Source organism: Eptesicus fuscus, chromosome 14 (genome assembly GCF_027574615.1).
Source record: "Eptesicus fuscus isolate TK198812 chromosome 14, DD_ASM_mEF_20220401, whole genome shotgun sequence".
NCBI lineage: Eukaryota > Metazoa > Chordata > Mammalia > Chiroptera > Vespertilionidae > Eptesicus > Eptesicus fuscus.
The window spans coordinates 38,937,681-38,959,374 of NC_072486.1; the positions used below are offsets into that span (position 1 = coordinate 38,937,681).

At 38.9% G+C, this 21,694-nt stretch overlaps 1 protein-coding gene across 1 annotated transcript in view; it reads right to left on the bottom strand.

Moving 5' to 3' along the window:
* FBXL13 (F-box and leucine rich repeat protein 13) overlaps nt 1-21,694 on the bottom strand; it is a 152,803-nt gene that overhangs the window by 40,829 nt on the left and 90,280 nt on the right. Inside the window, 5 exon segments of the mRNA XM_008151323.3 lie at nt 5,927-6,053; nt 6,803-6,922; nt 10,166-10,328; nt 10,426-10,543; nt 11,041-11,139. Of these exon segments, the coding sequence (XP_008149545.3) occupies nt 5,927-6,053; nt 6,803-6,922; nt 10,166-10,328; nt 10,426-10,543; nt 11,041-11,139 (627 nt within the window).

The window sequence follows — 21,694 nt, forward strand, 5'->3', positions numbered from 1 at the left end:
ATTCCATACACTCTCACTCAGTCTGATAAAATGAAGTAACTTTTCTCTCAAAACCTATTATTTTTCTTACATTATCTTTTTTGAGGTAGGACCGCAATCCACCCAAAGTCATATTTTTGAAATCATTCTTATTCTTCAATCTCCCCCTCCCCTATGTCCTCATCTTCTACAACAAACAATCACCAAATTATTTCAGTTTTACCTCCTATATATTCTTGAATATGTTTTTCCCATGCTAGTTCTGGCCTCCGACTTAATTCAAGAACTCACCATCTTATTTTTATATATATACTAAAATGATCTCCACTCGTCTCCCTTCCTCTAGTGTTTTTCCCCTCTAATCTATCCCCTAGAGAACAACCAAATAATCTATATAAAATAGGAGGCTGACTAGCACTGTGACTACCTTACCAATTGTTGCTTCACCTTCATTGGTTCAAGTCCAAGCTCCTGGCACAGCATGAAATTCCCTCAGTCACATCTTCTTTTCATGGTGTATTCTAGTAGTACACTAAGCTACATAAAGTTCCTTGAACAAGCATGCATTTCCATGCTTGTGTGTTGTGCTGGCTGAATTAAGATATCCTTTCCTCTGCTTCCTCTATCATTACACCTGCCACAACATATTTAAATTATCCATACTTACTTACCTTCCCAAGTTGGGCTGTAGAGAATAGGTCTTATTCACACTTGATAACTCTACAGCTCAGCATTTGTTCTTTCATTCAATTAATATTTATCTACTGCTCCCCAGAGTTCTGGGAAAGCATCAGTGAGCAAAACTAAGTCTCAGTCTTCCTGGATCTCACATCCTAGGGAGGGGACTCCAGGAGATTGCCTAAATAATGGGCACTCCAGATCTAGTACTCATAGTGAAAATGTTTTGAAAATTGGACAAATGAAAATCTTCTTAAACCACTGTCTAAGCACACCGTCTGGAACATTGCTCTGACTCATTTTCTCTTATGAATATGGTGGTGACTAAGGCAACTTAAGCTACAAATTGAACTGCCCTGTTTGTGGATTCTGTGGTCTTTAGTAAATGATAAGTCTCCTGACTGGTGTGAAACATTTTTCCATATAAATGGTGCTATAACATCATTTTCAACCAATCCTCTGGAGTAGGAAGGGAATAAATGACATCCCATTTAATAAGACATTAAAAAAAACCTATAGAAGATTAAAGATTTTTAAGATACTTTAAAAACTATTACATTAGTGATCTATTTCCCCGCACTTATGAGCCCTGTCCTCTTTATATTAAAGACAAAAATTGACATATTTCCTCTTTCCCTACAGTACTTATTAGATAAATTCTTTTTAAAAAAATCTTTATTGTTGAAAGTATTACGTATGTCCCTGTTTTTTCCACATCAACTCCTTCTAGCCCATCCCTACCCCCCACTCCCTGCCCCAGGCCTTCACCACCTTATTGTCTGTGTCCATGGGTTATGCATATTAGATAACTTTTTAACTTTTGTTCATGGATGATACAATACATTAATCACTATTTTCTACAAAGGAATGGCTAAAGACAATAAAATTATTATAAGAAGTGTATACAGTTTGAAATAACTGTGTTCCCTTTGCTTTCCTCATTTAAATGAGCTCTCTCAAATAAAATCTTTCTAGATTTCTAAATATGTATTTTTGCCTTTGCTAATTAACCTCATGAGTTTCCATGAGCTTCAGAATACAACTCCCCTTCACCCTCTGCAAACCTATAAAGTTCTTGTGCTTCTGAGGAGTGAATTACAATGATTTTCCTGCTTATTTCCTGAGCTCTCTACCTCTCTATAACACTATCTTATAGGTGACTCAAACTAAACATGGCCATTTTCCCAACCTGCAGCAAACCTGCTCCTCCCGCTGTGGAAGGCACACAGGTTAGTAAGGGACACTACCATTTAGACAGATGCTTAAGCCAAAAATCTGGCATCATCCTTGCTCCCCTCCCGCTCATCTATACCCCTGTACTCAGTCTATTTCTATCTCCTGTTGATTCTTCCTTCTAAATGTCTCTCAAATCTTCAGACTTTGCTCCAGCCATCTCCCTGGCTTTAGCCCTAAAGCAGACCCTCATAGCTTTTCACCTGGATTTCAGCTTCATAATCGGTCACCAGTTCACTTATTATTCCCATGCCCCTCCTGCAAACAGAGTGGTCTTTTTTAAATGTCCATCTGACCATGTCTAATTGACAGTACTGAATGTCCTTTTATTGCCAAAAGGACAGAGAACAAATGCCTCAATGTGGCTTCTCGGCCACTCACAACCTGGCCCCTACCCATCTCTCAAACATCATCTCTCACCACTCTCCTCACAATCAAGCCACACCTAATTCTGCAGATTTCCTGGATGCCACCATACTTTTAAACCCCTGTATCTTGGTTCAGACTATTTTGTTGGTTCAGCCCATACCCATTCTCCTTGGAAAAGGTCAGGTTCGCCCGGCTGGCATGGATCAGTGGTTGAGCGTTGGACTATGAACCAGGAGGTCACAGTGTGATTCCCAGTCAAGGCACGTGCCCGAGTTGTGGGCTCGATCCCCAGTGTGTGGCGTGCAGGAGGCAGCCAATCAATGATTCTCTCTCATCATTGATGTTTCTATCTCTCCCTCTCCCTTCCTCTCTGAAATCAATCAATAAATATATATATTTTTAAAAATCAGGTCTTACTTTTGTCTGAGCCAGGTTGTTTCCCTTCTCTTTGGTTCCCACATCTGTCACACTTTGTAACCATTTGCTCTGTGCCTGTCTTCCACTAGAAAGGAAGTGCTCAGAAGAGGGGTCATGTTTAGTTCATTCTGGCATCCCCAGAACTGAGCACAAAGCAAATATTTGTTAACTGAGTACTGTGATTCTAACTTAAAAGTCATTATTGAAAAGAACTGAGAGTGAACATAATTATTAGAAAACATAAGAAACGGTTTTTTTCCCCCAAAAAATGCACAACTGGTCACATTTGATCTCTCATAAATATCTGTAACTTTCAGAGATTAAAGCAATTGTTAAATCTGTAGTCCAATTTGCATTTCATCAGACCTACAATCCAGACTTAGTGTTCAGCTGCCCAAGTTGACAACTGGGCTGGTTTATTTTAATTGAACTGTCAGAGGTTAGCTTCCACAGCTGTTGTGGTACTGCATTGTCAATCATTTGCCTGGTAGATCAGAGTTTTACTGATTTGGAGGGGGAAAAACAGCAACCTTCAGAAGACTTCTTTTTCGATCTTTTAGCAGAAAACAATTAGCACACTTCCCCATAGATATGCATTTACTGCTCTGTCAGATGGTGAATATTCTTTATAAGAAAATGAAAACAGCAAATGAGGCTATCATTTTCAGTTTTAAATTGTCCTTATTAAGTAATTTTTTAATATATCATCTTTGAAAATAAAACTGAGTTTTCCCAAAAAGCTAAAAACTAAGAGTGTTTAAAGTTCACTCCCTTCATTCAACAAATGTTCACCAGGCCCTGCAGGCTTGTGATGAGTTCTGTTGTGGCATTATATTCTAATGTATTTTATAATGTGCTCTGACCCTCTATTTCTTTTACCCTGTGACTCTTCAGACAACAGCTGGGCATTCTATTTGTATGTGTCAGGGAAGGGTTTTTACAGAAGAACACAGGAGAGAGAAAAAAAATCCTTCCTCTTTAAACTTTTACGACCTTTAAGCTTCAAATCCTTAAACCCTGAAACACTTGGGGAATAACATTTTTTAAAACCATGCAATCAGTTTGAACATTTTTTTTCCACCCCCAGAATAGATATGGAATCAATGCCAAGAGAAAAGAAGAGGAACAAAGAAGAGAGGAGAGGAAAAGAGCAGAGGGGGAAGGAGAAGAGAAGGGAGGAGAAGAAGAAAGGAGAGGAAAGGTAAAGAGAGGGGTAAAGAGTGGGGAAGGGAGAATCACAGGGAAGCAACAGAATGAAATGCTGGAAGATCCTCCCTAGATCTGTTCTGGGCCTCCCTGGACTCTATTCAGCTGGACAGAAAGTAGGAATCTTCTGCTAGAATTGGGGTTCTAAATAAATGAGAACCAATGTCACCTTTCCTGGTAAGGCTGTGAAAAGCAACAAGGCATCTGAGTTTTCATGTGCTCATCACGTATCAGCCAAGATCTAATGAGGAAAACAGAAATAACTCTTTCAAATTGAGGAAAAGTAATTGTGACAGGGAATTGGCTACATAGGTGGTAGAGAACCTGAAAAGTCGAAGGGATAATGACAGAGTCTAAAGATTAGCAGCAGCAGGAAGCCACTACTAACTCTATGTTGGAAGGACAATGGGAAAAGGTGGTATTATTGGAGCCCAGGGGCAAAGGTTACCCAGGAAAGGTTATCACAGGAGGCCTGACTAGACAGTTGATCATCAATGAAATGCAGCTGCTAATGATGATGCAAATAAAGGCGGAAGAAAATCCTGGCCTCTTCTTTCTTCTGACCCTTCCCAGGTGCCTCACACGCACCAAACCCAACTAGACTCTAGTTAACATGAATCAGCCACTCTGTGGCAGAGTGAGAGATGGGTGAGGAATGGTCTGAGGGCAAATATACCCTGAGAGCAGGAAAATGTCTTCAGGAGATGTCTAGGACTATGGACCTAAGACAGCCTCACAGAGTCCCCATGGCCTAGCATGACCCAGAGGAGGACAGAGCAAGGCACCTATGACAAGGGTGCCTGAAGAATTGAAAGGGCCTTGATGCTGGGACACAGAAGACACATAAGGATCTACCTAGACAGGAAACCAAAGACCAAATGGGCCCTCAGAGATCTCAGTGGATTCCAGCAGAAGACAACATTGAGAAGATAAGACTTGACCCCGCCATAATGAATTAGCTATGTATAACTGCTCCCCACCCCCACTCTCATACCACTTAGTGATACTCCAAGGAAGGGGGAGGAGACCATCTAGCAGAATAGAGGGTGAATCGAAATTCTCTATTAGACAAAGAAAGAAAAGCCAATAAACAGACATAGTCCTTCATCTAAAAGAGCCCACTGAATGAAGGGGAAGGGTAGACACATAACCCAGATGCCAGTAATACAGTGAGAAACAGAAACAGGTCATGCTGAAGGATGCACTGGGGCTGGAGATGCACATGGAGAAGTTCCTGTACTTGTCTGTGAGGTGGGGCTTCTCAGAGAAGGCATCACAGACATGTGGTATTTGTTGAGTTTAAGGGATTAATAGGGATTTAATAGGGATTAATTAAGCAGATGGAGGGGAGAGCCTCCCCTTTGTTGTCTTCCTATATCTCCCCCCGCCCCCTAATGCACTTCAAGAGAAGCCAGTCCATTGCTTATCTAACTACAGCCCATCTAAGTCTTTCAGCAGCATGGCAAATCTCTCCGGGTTTATCATGCATTTGATTAGTAAATGAGGCAGTGCTGAAGTGACAGGATGCATGTGACCCGAGTTTCAACTCTAATGGGTAGCACCAGCAGCTTGCAGGAAATGAGATTCTGTAAATGTATTCTTTTGTACATTTGATGAGGCCATTTCTAGACTTCGGTTTTGAACTAGCCTGAGATCTCAAGGCACTCAGGTAGTCTTGCAGAATATGCAAGCCACAAGAAAAATCTACTTAAGCCATCTAAAATATATTATTTCCACATTGACCAACTTCTATTATGAAGCAAATTTCAGATCTATCATGTAGCACTTCGATCTGTCAGGACTCTCCTCTCAATATTGTATTTTGCCATTTTTTTAAACAGAGAAGCAAGACCAGGACTTACAAGTAACTCATCTATCACTATTCCAGAGACAATATTCCTAAACTTGCCTTTTATAATCTAATATTTTAAGAACTAAAAGTAATTGTTGTTCTTTTCATTGTTTACAAAATGGAAAATGATTACATTACAGAAAACAAACATTATTGAACTGTTTTGAATACGTGTGGTTGTTGTTTTTTTACCTCATTAGAAATATTTGTTCCAGAGAGATCTAGTGATATCAAGGAATAGATGTTTAAGATATATTCAACTCCTGAGTCAGTCAGCTGTTCACAATTTCGTAAACTCAAATAGTTTAAGTTTTGGCAGCTGAAAGAAAGCATCATAAAAAAATAATTTTAGCTTTTAATTACTATCAGTAACCATTTCTTCACATAAAACCTATCTGGGAAAGCGAATGGTATTGAAGCAAGGATTTTACTTTTCTCAACATAAAAGTAAGCTTAAAAGTGGAAAATAATTTGGAATTACAAAGGTGGATGAAAAGGAGATGGGCTATTATATAAGGCATTCTTTCTGTGATTTCATTTCATATTGCAATTTCTAATAAGAAAAAAATATATCACATACATATCATGTAAGTAACACAATAAATGATCACTAAAATGCAAAGTTAAATTTCTTACTTATCCCTTACGAGTTTGCAACGGGAATTGGGCTTGACCCTTAGTGTACACATGACCTCCGACGAGTAAGGAGAATCAAGAATAAATTCACCAGCTAGAATATCCCTTAGGAAATGCTTGAGTAAAGGTTTACATGGAGATAATATCCTTGAAAAGTACTGCAAAGTCACTCATGCCTAGATATTCATAACTTCATGAATGATTCATTTCAAACTTTCTCTAAGGTGAAATTAATCAGAAACATCTCAGATACAATTAAAAGATTAGTTTAATCTATGACTCCAATGTCTTTTATTTTATTTCATTGAATATTGGACCAGCTTTTGGGCTGGTCCTGATGTTTTTCAAATGGCTTTGAAGTTCTATCTCTGATCTCTCTTTATTAGTAAGTATACAATTACTAATATGATGTAAAATATTGTTTTATCATACCGCTCTGATAGTCTCTGAATAGTGGCATCACCCACTTGGATACAGTTACTTAAATTTAGCTCTCTTATCTTTGTGCTTGAAGGACCATCAAGAAATTGCTTTAGTCCCATATCACCAATTCTGTAGGAAAGAGTAAAAACAGCTTTACATGTGATTTGATATGTAAGTATATAGAATACTATTTAAATAGCAGTTACTACACCCATATATTCCAAAATAACAAGATAATATCTTTCTACTGGTATTTTGTCAACATTTTTAAAGCCAAATTTGATTATATAGCTTTTAGTTTAATTTGTTTTAAAAGTATAAATGATAGTAATAGAAGTTTTAATAAAAATGCTACTCCTCTTCACGTAAGTGTCATAATCATTATAACTATTAAGAAAACAGATGATCCTTAAGGTGTCTTTCTCTTGGATTAAAATGTGATCAAGCTAAGCAGTCCCTGATGCAATATCCTCAAAAGAAGAAGACCAAAACTTAGGAGACTAACAGTCACATTACTGCTAGAATCTTGGAGGAATTTCCACTAAATACAAGGTCAATTTAGTTGACTGGAAACCCAATAAGTGACCTATGGATCCTTTCCTTTTGAAGCAGAGAAGATCTAGATATATAAAACCTTTTTAAATAGTAAAATATGTAAGAAGTACAAATTGGTAGTTACAAAACAGTTACAGGGATGTAAAATACAGCATAGGGAATATAGTCAATCATCCTATATAATAAAAGCTTAATATGCTAAGTGTCCAGTCATCTGGTCATTCGTTCAACCAATCAAAGCATATTATGCTAATGATATGCTAAGAGTGCTAAACCACTCGCTATGGTGTGCACTGACCACCAGGGGGAAGATGCTCTGACCAATAGTTTAAATTGCTGCTGGGGTCCAGCTGATCAGGACTAAGCAAGATGGGCTGGACATGCCCTGGAGCCCTCTCACGGCCCCTCCAAGGCCCTGATCATGCACCGGTGGGGTCCCTCAGCCTGGCCTGTGCCCTCTTGCAATCCGGGACCCCTCAGGGAATGTTGGAGAGCCAGTTTTGGCCCAATCCTGAAGGCCAGGCCAAGGGACCTCATTGGTGCATGAATTCATGCACCAGGCCTCTAATATTGTAATAACTATGTATGTTGCCCGTTGAGTACTGGAAATATCAGGGGGAACACTTTATAAAGTATATTATTGCCTAACTACTATGCTATACACCTGAAACTAATACAAAAGAATATTGAATGTAAGCTGTAATTGAAAAATAAAAAAAATTAAAGTAAATAAAATAAAATAACAAAACATAACCTATACATTAAAAATAAAAAAACAAGATAAAAAGTATAAATAGTAGAATGCTTAGAAGCAAAAGAAAACCAAATATATCAATTTTATAATAATGATATATATTAAAAAGTTGAAAATATTCCCTATTAAGACAGAAATCCTCAAATTTGTTTAATAAAATCTAGTCATAAGTAGTCTATAAGAAACATATTTAAAATAAAATAACAAAAAAAAGAAATTGCAAAGATGTATTAGCAAACTTAAATAAAATTAATACAGGTTTGTTGATTCCAATAATTTAAAAGTTGTGGGAACTTGCTTTAAAACTTCATACACAGTCCATTTTTAAAGGATTGGTGTGTGGTTAAGAAAATGTGTATTCTTTGACTCACCCACTTATTGTTTTAGGTGTATCTTTCATAGATGGATTTTAAAAATCGAACCTGAAACTCTGACAATAAACCTTCTCTGTCTTTTCACCCTATGTTATAGTCTTTTATAAATTTATCTTTTTTGTTTTTTACTCTGATGTCATGGAAGTGGTTATCTTCCAGCTCTGTTCTTCTCTCTTCAGTGAGTTCTAATCTGCTGATTAGCAATCCATTGAGTTTCTTTATTTCAATAACTATATTATATTTTTATTTCTAAAGTTGGTTTTTATTTTCAAATAAATCTAGTTATTTTTACATTTTGTTGCCTGCTCATGTTTCTGATTCCATTATTTATTTCTTCAAACATAACATACATAGTTACTTAATATTATAAATCTGATAATTCTAATATATGAATTACTTGAAGATCAAATATATTTTGCCATTTCTGGTGACTCCTTTTCATGGTGACTCCTATTTTTGTACATTTGATAATCTATAATTGTGAACACCGATTTATTTGATCTTAACCTATGGTAACCCTAAAACACTAAATAGAGATGCTTTCTGATAGAGAAAAAGCTTTGAGCTAACTTCTTCCAGAAGCCTGAGTCCTTTGAAGGGTTTTATCAGCTATACTGCCTGAAGCAGAAAACCTCCATTTATTTTAAAATTAGTTAACCTGCAGAAGCCTGAGTGAAATAGAAGAATAAAGATCAATAATTAATATTTCACATATTAATACAGATAAGATGAACTGTTATGCACACACACATGCACGTATGTACACATACACATTGTGCTGGTATCATGATGCCTGCTTGCTCATGAGCTTGCAGTCAAAATACCAGCTGGGGCTTCATTCATATGAAGGCTTGACTGAGGCTGGAGGGTCTGCTGCCAAGCTAGCTCACTCTGTGGCTATTGGCAGGAGGCCTAAGTTCTTTGCTGCCCATTGATTGGGGGCCTCATTTCCTAATCCCCATTTCAAATTCTATGTTACCCACCCCCTCCCAGACACATGGTGCTTCTCCATCTTAATAGACAACCTGGCTTAATATTTTATGTAGCTTAGCTTATTATTCAGACTCGTCTTATGTTTTCCCAGATATTAGCCAACGTCATAGGATCAAATGCTATTTTCTTATCTTCTGGCCCAATAATATTACAAAAAAACTTACATAGGCAAGAAGCTGACATGTTCATTGGTGAAGAGGTTTTAGCAAGAATTTCATCCTTGCCCACCTGAGAATACCAGGATAGAAGCCCAATAGTAACCTCGCTGAAAACAGGGTTTTAGTAAGAACTTAGCATCTATCCATCTGTCAGAATATTCACACAGGAGAAATCTAACCAGTACCCAAGATTGGTTCCTCATAAGCAAGTTTGAAAGTCCATTTGGGAAAAACCTGTTAACTGAACCAGCTGTGAGAACACTCACTAGGAAAGATAATCCATAAGTCTTTCTATGAATTCATTTAGTTTTAGAAGGTCCTGTGATTCCACATACCCTGAGCTTTCCCTGAGAATCTCCCAGCACCCCCTTATAATCAGTCCGGGTTGGGTACCCCTCCTTTGTGTTACCACAGTCTCTATGCTTACCTCCACTTAGACTCCTGACTTTCATGTTTACTACCAATGAGCTTTTTAAGGAAACCTGGCACAATACAGAGTTTCAGTGTTTCTTGAATATATGACTAAATGACTCATTACCTTATACAATTTGCCAAATTCAACACACTAAGTTGCTTCAAAGGTGAGAGTGACTTGAGGCTACTATCCGTTATTCCCTTGCAATTCGCCATGTAAATGTGACTAATGTTTGGATAATGCTTGTCTATATATTTGAAGCATGAATCAGTAATTCTTTTATTTCCTGTTTTAAAAAAAACACAGAAGAAAAGATAAGTACTGAATTTAAATTGCCACAAGAGTAAAAGTTAGTGCTGAACCACATTTTTAATATTACAGACCTTCAAATCGGATCTTTCTGAGGTTGCAATTAGAGAGGGCATTGAAAGCAAGATCGGAGATATGTGGTGAACCAATGAAAACCACTGATGTAATACGATGACAATGCTCTACTAAAGCCTTTAGAAGAAAAAAGATTATTAAATTAGCCACAGCACAAGTTTAATGAGGTCATTTTTTTCCTAAATATTTTCAGAAACACATTAACCATTAAATTTTCATTTTTTCAAAGAAAACAGGACTTTTTTCAATATATTTTAGTATACATACATTAGAATAATGCAGAGGAATCAGAATTAAATTATGTTATGAAAGTATGGGAAAATATGAAAAAATAGAATGCTGAAAAAAATCACTACATTTAGAAGCTTCACATGTAGAGCTAAACTTAAAATTTATGCTTAGGCTATATCACCGAAACAAAAATATCCTGTGAAACAAAGTTTCTTAGGACATTTAAGGATTCAAATGTCCAAATATGTGTGTGCATAAATTTTAAATGATTTTCTTACTATTAAAAAAAAGAATATGAAAAGCCCATTCATAGTAATTCAAGTCACTGAAAAGTGTGCCCATCTAATGGGACTGAGAAGAAAATGTACTTGCCAACTACTTACTTTTAAACAGTTGTCTGTTAGAGTTGGCATGTCATTGATGGTCAGATGCATGATTCCAGTGCAGCTGTTTGCAATGTTCCTGAAGCCTTGGACTGAAATCTGAATTTTACAGAGTAGGTGGAAATAATGGGAGAACCCATTAGAATGAAATCTAATAAAACCCTTTGGTAGTAATAAACAAAGATATGTCATGATTTTGCTATTGTGTTTTAAAATGGAAACCAGCGCGAGCCGATGTAGCTCAGTTGGTTAGGCGTGGCCCCCTGCAAATGGTTGCCAGTTCAGTTCCCAGCCAGGGCACAGGCCTGGGTTGGGCGCTCAATCCCTGGTGGGGGCATATAGGAGCAGCAGATTGATGTTTTGCTCTCACATCTATGTTTCTCTCTCTCCCCCTCTCCCTTTCTCTCTCTCTCTCTCTAAAAATCAATTTTAAAAAAAATTTTTTTTAATGGTAGCCATAAAATGTGGCAGGCATACAGGTAAAGAATCTAATCTTGATTTTTCTCTTTGTTATTTAATATTTTACATGCATATATTATGAAATGATCATCACAAGTCTAGCTAACATATTCATTATTTGAGGTAAAATTCACATAACATAAAATTAATCACTTAAATAAGCCATTTAACCATTAATCATTTTGTGGAACCACAACCTCTAACTAGTTCCAGAATATATTAGCACCCTAAAGCAAGATATTTTCAACCTTTTTCATCTCATGGTATACATAAATTAATTACTAAAATTCGGCAGCACACCAAAAAATATATTTTTGCTGACCTGATGAAAAAATTAGATATAATTTTGATTCATTCACACTGGACTGTTATTGTTGTATTGGCTATTGTCATTTTTTTTATTTGACAATCTAAGGGAAAAGAGGTCAGTGCCCCTAACTAGTCAGGTACTGCATATTTTAGAAATTCTTGCAACTCATTAGTTGAAAATCACTGTCCTAAAAGGAAATCCTGTACATATTAAGCAGTTGCTTCCCATGCTTGCCTTCTCCCAGACCCTGGTAATCACTAACTTGTGTTCTGTCTCTATGAATTTACCTATTCTAAATTTTTTCTATAAGTGAGTTTATATAACAGTAGAGGCCTGGTGCATGGATTTGTGCACCGGTGGGTTCCCTCGGCCTGGTCTCTGCCCTCTTTCAATCCAGGACCCCTCAGGGGATGTTGGACTGCTGGTTTCAGCCTGATCCCCACAGGCGAGGCTGAAGGACCCCACTGGTGCACAAATTCGTGCACCGGGCCTCTAGTATTCATATAAGATCTTTGGCTAATCTCTTCTCATCCTCCTCCCTTCCTCCTTCCCTCTGAGATTCATCAGTCTGTTCCATGTTTCCATGCCTGTGCATTGAGTGTCTGCCCCCTGGTGGTCAGTGCATGGCATAGCTACTGGTCGAATGATTGAACGGTTGCTTAGACTTTCATATATATAGATTGTATGAATATACCACATTTTGTTTATCCATTCATCTGTTGATGGGTATTTAGGTTGTTTCAATCTTTTGGATATTTTAAATGGTGCCACAATGAATATGCATGTACATCTATTGGTTTGAGTACCAGTTTTGAATTCTTTTAGTTATATATCTAGGAGTAGAATTACTGGGTTCCATGATAATTCTATGTTTAACTTCTTAAAGAACCATCAAGATGTTTTCCACAGTGCCTGCACCATTTTACATTCCCACCAGCAATCTATAGGGGTTCCAATTTCTCTCCATCTTTGCCAACACGTATTTTCCTTTATCTTTTTAATTTCCTGGTGGGTTTGAAGTAGTACCTCATTGTTATTTTTATTTTCAACTCCCTAATTACTGATGATATTGAGCATCTTTTCATAATTTGTATATCTTCTTTGGGGGAATGTCTAATTCAAATCATTTGCCTATTTGAAATTGGATTATTTGTCTTTTTGTTGTTGAGTTGTAAGAGTTCTATATATATTCTGGATACTTGACACTTAGATATATAACTTGCAAATATTTTCCATTGTTCACTTTTTAAATAATAACCTTTGACATACAAGTTTTTAATTTTGATGAAGTTCAATTTATCTATTTTTGTTGTTGCTGCTTGTGCTTTTGGTGTTCTAGCTAAGAAGCCATTGAAGATTTACCCCCAGTGTTTTGTTCTAAGTTTTATCATTTTAGCTCTTCTATTTAGGTCATTATTCCTTTTTATTTTCTCTCATTAAACTTTGTTTTAATGGGTCTCAAAGTTTTGTGACCGATTTTTGGTTGTTTTCATTAAAAAGTACTGATTTTAAAAACGTAACTTAAAAACTGCAACACACACACACACACACACACACACACACACACACACAAATGGTCCACAAAACATTCTCCTTTCCTCCTGAAGGTTTTAGGATGCATTGTAATCATTAACCAGTCTTTTATATTAAACTTAAATGGCCAATTGAGATAAAGGGTTCTGAGATCATTCTTCCACCACTGAGTAAGACGGGGTGGCAGGTATTAGGGATAATATTCATTTAGCCTGAGCTTTCTGGACAGACTTGGTGACTTTGCCAGCTCCAGCTGCCTTCCTGTCCATTCCTTTGATGACACTCACAGCAACTGTCTGTCTCATGTCACAAACAGCAAAACAGCTCAGAGGAGGATAGTCAGAGAAGCACTCAACATACATGGGTTTGCCAGGAACCATATCAACGATGGCAGCATCACCAGATTTCAAAAATTTAAGGCCATCTTCCAGCTATTTCCCAGAATAGCGATAAATCTTCTTCAACTCAGCAAATTTGCAAGCAATGTGAGCTGTGTGACAATCCAGCACAGGTGCATATCCAGCACTGATCTTGCCTGGGTGGTTCAGGATAATCACCTGAGCTGTGAAGCCAGCTGCTTCCATTGGTGGCCATTTTTGCTGTTACCAGCCACATTGCCACAATGAACATCTTTGACAGACATGTTCTTGACATTGAAGTCCACATCGTCCCCAGGAAGAGCTTCATTCAAAACTTCATGGTGCATTCCAACAGTCTTTACTTCAGTTGTAACATTGACTGGAGCAAAGGTGACCACCATGCCAGGTTTAAGAACACCAGTCTCCACTCAGCCCACAGGTACAGTACCAATACCACCAATTTTGTAGACATCATGGAGGGGCAGATGCAGGGTCTTGTCAGTTGGACGAGTTGGTGGCAGGATATAATCCAGAGCTTCAAGCAGAGTGGATCCACTGGCATTGCCATCTTTAAGGGTGACTTCCATCCCTTGAACCAAGGCATATTAGCATTTGGCTCAAGCATGTTATCACCATTTCAACCAGAAATTGGCACAAATGCTACTGTGTCAGAGTTGTAGTTAATTTTCTTAATGTAGGTGCTGACTTCTTTAACAATCTTCTCGTGTCTTTTCTGGCTATATGGTAGCTCAGTGGAATCCATTTTGTTAACACCAACAATCAGCTGTTTCACACCCAGTGTATAAGCCAGAAAGTCATGTTCATGGGTCTGCCTATTCTTGGAAATACCTGCTTCTAATTCACCAACACCAGCAGCAACAATCAGGACAGCACAGTCAGGACAGCTTTGGGAGGTAATTTTGGGCTCTACCCTCATGGATGGGAATAGTGTCCTTATAAAAGAGGCCCAATGAGATCCCTCACTGTAACCCACTATATAAGGTTACAGAGGTAAGGTGCTGTCTAGGAACCAAAGAGTGGATCCTCACCGGACACTGAATCTGCCAGCACCATGATCTTGCACTTTCCAGCCTCCAGAACTGTGAGAAATAAATGTCTGTTGTTTATAAGCTACGCAATCTATATTTTGTTATAACAGCCTGAATGGACCAAAATACTTAGATAATTTTTTTCTAAACAGCTTTTGGGAAATATGTTTTTAAAGGCTGAACAATGTATCTATTTGGCCCTGGAATTTCTTTGGCAAAATTGTCCTAAGGATATAATGCTACACACAGAGATCTGTATACAAGGATGTTCATTGCAAAGTTCCATAATACTGAAAAAATAATACCAAATTAAAATTCCAATAATTAGAAGTGGGTTAACCTAAACTGTGTCAACTCCTATGATGGAATGTATTACAGTTGCTACAAATTATTTTTTAGGAGAATAACTGAGATTGTGATGTAGTTTAAAAGAAAAAGTTGGTTATATAAATCCATGCTACTCAAAGTGTGGGCTACTGACCAGCAGTATGGGCATTAACTAGAAACGCTGAATCTCAATCCAACGCCTACTGCTCCAGAGGCTGCACTTGAACAAGATTTCCAGGTGTTTTACATGCACAGTATAGTTTGACAGGTGCTAATCCAGAGGAAATAAGTGAGCAAAAGAATGGGGGCAATTAGTGTATGAGTTGGGTTCTCCAGACAAACAGAAACAATCAAATAGATAGATAGGTAGAAAATAGGAAGGAAGGAAGGAAGGAAGGAAGGAAGGAAGGAAGGAAGGAAGGAAGGAAGGAAGGAAGGAAGGAAGGAAGGAAGGAAGGAAGGAGGGAGGGAAAGAGGGAGGGAGGGAAAGAGGGAGGGAGGGAAAAGAGGGAGGGAGGGAAGGAGGAAGGGGAGGAGGAAGGAAGGAAGGAAGATTCATTTTAAGAAGTCAACTCGTTATCATGGGGGCTGGCAAGTCCAAACTCTGTAGAGCAGATGACAGGCTGGAAATTCAGGGAAGAGTTGATGAAGTCTTGAGTCTGAAATCTGCAGCCTGGAACTCAGGCAGGTTTGTTTCAGTCTCGAAATAGAATTGCTTCTTCTTTGGGAAACCTCAGTTTTGTTCTTAAGGTTTTAAACTTATTAGATGAGGCCCACCCACATTATGGATGGTAGTCTGCTTTACTCAAAGTCTTTTTACTTAAATGCTTATCACACCTGAAAAAAAATACTTTTGTGGCAATATCTACACAGGTGTTTGACCAAACAACTGGGCAACATAGCCTAGCCGAGTTGACACGTAAAATTAAACATCATAGTAGGAAATGCATCATAATGTTAACAATGATTACCTCTAAAGTGTGGATAGTTTCTGTGTTTTTCAAACTTTCTACATTAACCCTGTAATATTAGAAGGAGAAAAAGAAAGAGAATGACATCGTTTGGGAAAGATAGCATAAGAAAGCCCTTATGAAGTTTTTAAATCACCTCTTACTGTGGACTTCTCCTTACAGGAAAATATTAAATGTTGTAGGTTCAGTTCCAGAGCACCAAAATAGAGTGAATATCACAATAAAGCAAGTCACACAAATTTTTGGTTTCCCAGGATATAAAAATTATGTTTACACTATACTGTAGTCTATTAAATATACAATAGCATTGTGTCTCAAAAAATTACATACCTTAATTTTTAAAAACTTTATTTCTAAAAAAATGTTGATCATCATCTGAATATTCAGTGAGGTGTCATATTTTTTACTGGTGGCGGGTCTTGCCTCAATATTGATGGCTGGGGACTGATCAGGGTGGTAGTTACCAAAGTTTGAGGTGGCTTTGGCAATTTCTTAAAACAGGACAATAAAGTTAGCTTCATTGATTGACTCCCTTTTATTAGTGATTTCTTTGTAGCATGAAATGTTGTTTGATAGCATTTTACCCACAGTAAAACATCTTTCAAAACTGGAGTCAATCTTCTCAAACCCTGCCACTGCTTTATCAACGAGGTTTATGCAATATTCTAAATCTTTGATTGTTGTCATGTCAACAATCTTCACAGTATTTTCACTGGGAGTAGATTCCATCTGAAGAAACCACTTCCTTTGCTTATTATCTATAAGAAGCAACTCCTTGCCCTGGCCAGTGTTCTCAGTGGTTAGAGCGGTGGCCCAAGCACCCAAGGATCAGGGTTTGATTCCCAGTCAAGGGAGCATACCTGGATTGCTCTCACATTGATGTTTCTCTCTTTCTCTCTCTCTCACTCACCCTTCCTCTCTCTAAAAATAAAACAAAACAATGACAAATAAAGTCTGGGAAAGAGTACAGAATTTGGCAATAGACCAGAGTGAAAATTATTCCAAGTTAAAGGTAAAGTACAAGCAAAGGCAAAACAGTAGTAGCACTGGCTTGACTGAAGTGGCAAGATCACCCTTGGGATGAATAGGAAAAGCTTAGTAGGTAAGGAGGAAGAAAAACTAATGCAAGACCCATCAAGGCAAGAATGAGGTATTTTGTATTATACTGCCATGGATTCTTTTTTTTTTGGGGGGGGGGGTATGTTTTTTGTTGTTGTTGTTTATCCTCACCCAAGGATATTTTTCCATTGACCTTTAGAGAAACATCTATGTGAAAGAGACATATCGATTGGTTGCCTCCCAATGCACCCAACCAGGGCCAGGGATTGAGCCTGCAACCAAGGAACGTGCCCTTGACTAGAATGGAACCTGGGACCCTTCAGTCCATGAGTTGATGCTCTATCCACTGAGCCAAACTAGCTAGGGCCTGCCATGAATTCTTGAATAAATTTTCCATAAGTACTCCCAGAAAGAAGTCCAGGGGAAATTAATGAATGTTAAAAACCTGGAGAACAGAGGAGGAGGGGAAAATGCTGGGTTTGGAGTCTGTCAGCAGAGTTGAGTTTGAGATTGGCTTTGCCTCTTTCTCATTTATCACAAAAGGAAACTCAACCTCTCCTTATGCTTAGTTTTCTCATTTATAAAATGGGTATGATAATACCTATTTTAGGCGATTCTATATAAAAATGATTAGTTAGCACAGTGTCTGGCATGCACGTTCTGTACCAGTTTTCCTGTTACTGTTCTGGGTGCATTGTGCTTCTACAGAAAAATAAAGATTTGAGAACTAGAAATAGAGGGCCTTGAGAGATCATTCTAACACATCCCTCACATTGCATATATAAAGAAACTAGAGCCCAAACCGGTTTGACTCAGTGGATAGAGCATCAGCCTTCAGACTGAAGGGTCCCAGGTTCGATTCAGTCAGGGGCATGTGCCTTCATTTCAGGCACATCCCCAGTGGGGAGGTGGGGGGTGCAGGAGGCAGCTGATTGATGTTTCTTTCTCATTGAGGTTTCTGACTCTCTATCTCTCTCCCTTCCTCTCTGTGAAAAATCAATAAAATATATTTTAAAAAAAGAAAGAAAAGAAACTAGAGGCCCAGTGCATGAATTCGTGCACAGGTGGGGTCCAGCCGGCCCACCCCGATTGGGTCCAATTGGGCCAGGCTGGCCAGGGGGAGGGGATGTGGGAGGTTGGTGGGCTGGCCACACCCCCAATCGGGATTGAGGGGCCGATTGGGGTAGGGGCCAGCCCGGGGGAGGGGCCATGGGTGGTTGGCCAGCCAGCCCCACCCCTGATCCCAGTGGGGGACCTGCCCCCGGTTGAACTCCCGGTCAAACTCCTGGTTGAGGGAACAATTTGCATATTAGCCTTTTATTATATAGGATGGTTTTCAGAGGTTTGAGAACATGTTCCTTATCTATTCATCACCATGTGGTCCCCAGTGTTGGACATAGTGTCAAACAAGTGTGTGCTCTATAAGTGCTGAATGAATGAACGAATGGTCTTGAGTCACACTGCTGGTGGCAGAGCCAGGGCTAGAGGCCACCTCTCCCCATTAAGACACACAACTCCAGGGATGGGAACAGTCATTTTTCACAAAACTTCTACGTTCCTCCCCTTTATCTCAGAGCCTAGTCCACCACCCTAGCACTAGTATCTCCAATAATAGCTTCTCCTAAACAAACAAACAACTTTGTCTCTCTTGCTATCTTAGAAGCATGTTCCTCACAAGATTTCCTGAACAAGGCAGGGAGAGTGATGATAGCAGTAATCAGCCACAGCATAGCGATTCCTTGCAATGCAGCCAAAAATTTGGTGCCATCAACCAATAAGATTGTATCCAGAAAAGGGGGTCAGGGAGACCTCTGAGAAACAGGTTTTTAGTTTTGTCCTGGCATAAGATGTCTAGTTTTCTACAGTTTATTTGAGGATATCCAAAAAGATGCTTGGCTGATATTTTATGACTCAAATATTCCTGCCAGAATCTTCTAGCCAACCAACTATTAGTTGTCCTTACTCTTCACTGAAATAATAGGGTATAAGCCTGAAATTAAAAATTCCTCTCTAAGGGAAAAAAAAAATATTTCACCATGTTAAAATAGCAGGCCTTGCCACAGTTGATATCTGTGTAGAATTCTGACAAAACTTGGATGTGATCTCCCTTTGTTTCATTGTGAGGTGATTTTTTGGCTTTAATTTTGACACCAACTGGAGCCCTGCCACTCTGCTCTGTGCTGGTTAAGCTCCCATTGGTTAAGAAGTTGGGAAAATTGGCCACATCAGTGGTGTTCCAATGTCAGGTCCCCGCAGACAGCTACGGCTCCTGATGGGGGCAGAGCAGCTTTGGTGATCACAGGAAAATTCTCCCCATTTCCCTCTGGTGGGTCTCAACCCATCAGCACGACAGCACAAAAAAATGAGTTGTAAGTGATCCATACAATGAGCACCCAGGGGTGTCTCAGATCCCTCTTTGCCACTCAAAGGTAGAGAAAAGAAGGAAGGCACTTACCTCAGTGAGGGTAACAACTCACCAAGCTTCCATTTTCTACTCCTTTCACACAACATGGTCTCTGAACCAATTAGCTCAGCAACACAGAAAAGAGATGTACATAAAGGCAAGACCCTCCTTGGCGGTTAGAAATATCCATCTTAGGCAAACACGGCCCAGGTGGTGTTCCTATACCATTTCCAGCTGTTTCTCTCATTCTGCAGTGCTGTAACCAATGACTAATGGGTAATGTGATGACTTTAGTCATATCCATATATCCTTCACAACCTCTTAGTGACCCCAAAGAAGCCTGGATTAGCAAGGAGAATGAGTTGTTGGGAGAAAAATCAAAGATTTCTCCCAAAACATTATGTAACATTCTGTTTTATTGCATTCAAATTTACCACAAGTATCTTCAATAGCAACACTTCCCAAGGTCTTGAAAAGCTTTTAAATATTGTGTCCCTTTTGAGGTCCCGCCATTCTCTTTCTCTGGATGACCCTGTACTTTCTAGCCTGTATATTCTTCATGGCCAGCCCCCCGTCTATGTTCCCTAGTGCACTTCTCCCAGGGAGCCCTCCCTGATCACTTCAGGCAGAGCTGTTTCTTCCTTTTACATCTCAGAGCACCAGAGACCTCAGCCGGAGGGTCTCCTGCCTTGTACCATCACTAACTGCACGTCTAACCTCCCTGCTGAGGAACACAGACCGCATCTTCACCCTCTTGTCCTTCACAGTGCAACACGGCGCCTGGCACAGAGTATGAGGCCACAAAGGTTTGTCAATGGACCAGGTAGCTACTGAATAAATTATTTGTAGAATGTAAATTAGAATTAGTAGTTCCAAAAAGGGAGGGGGTAGGCAATATAGTCACGTGTTAAAGATGAGCATATTTATCTAAAAACATTGGAAAGCCAAACATGAATAAAAAGCTTCATTTTCCAACATGAGTGAGGAATTAGAACACAAGATTAGTGAAGCCTACAGATGCCAGGAAGGCAAGCGTGCGTGCCAGCTCTGTGTGCACTCGCTGCTCGGTGACTCAGAGCTGAGATCTGCAGAAGCAAGCTGACCCCTTCCCAAGCTTCATCATTCCTGACTAGAGTGCTCTGTCCTGTCCTTTTCCTCAGCCAGTGGCCAAACTGCTCACAGCTTTCCCTGCATTCTCATGGAGCTTTGTCTCCTTTTTCAACGAGGCAATCACAATCATGATACTTTCTTCTTACAGCACAAGATCCGGAGCGCTATTTGGTTTGTCCAGATTTACTGAGCTGGCTGGTGGCTTTAAAGGTGCAGGTCTAACCACAGGCTTCACCCAGCTCCAAAACACTACGTAGCATTTTGTGAACAGTTTATGAAATTCTGTGCGTAAGTCACTTCCTAAGATAGGGAAGGGCGAAGAAACAGCATTAAGTATGGTTTTTCAGAAAACATTAAAAAATCGTTCAAACCATTTTTCAGGAGTGGGAAACATGATCTTACTCCCCTGACACTCATCATTTTGTCGTTTGATTCTTCAAGATCTAAAAATTGCTGCCAGATGTTCCATATTTTTACTACTTAATACAATAAACATCTTTATACATTTTGCCTACAAAGAGATTACATTAAGATATGGATGCTAAATAATAGGTGTTTGTTGTATTTATTTTTTACTTTCAGTAATGGCTAGCATAAAGTTAAATTCAAACTAATAGTTATTTAAGCCACGTATATTTCTGAGTCCTACCTATAAGCAATATAAAAAGATTTTTATGAATTCTTTTATTTCCAACAACAGCGTGGACACAAAGCATTCCTTTTCTAAAACAGGGGAACTGAGGCACAAGAGCCGATACAGAGAAGCAGAAGTTGCAGTGATTTTTCTGACTCATTACTGCTTTTCCACTAGAACTTCTTTTTTTTTTTTTTTGACTTTTTTTTATTGAGGTATTATATGTGTACATATCTTACCATTGCCCCCCCCGACCCCACACCCATACATGCCCTCACCCCCCAGAGTTTTGCGTCCATTGTTTATGCTTATATGCATGCATACAAGTCCTTCGTTTGACTAGAACTTCTTATTGATGACACTTAAGAGCAGGTATTTTCTTTAAATAGAAAACGCAACAATATTTTTTTCTTTTTTACAATATACAATACATAGCACT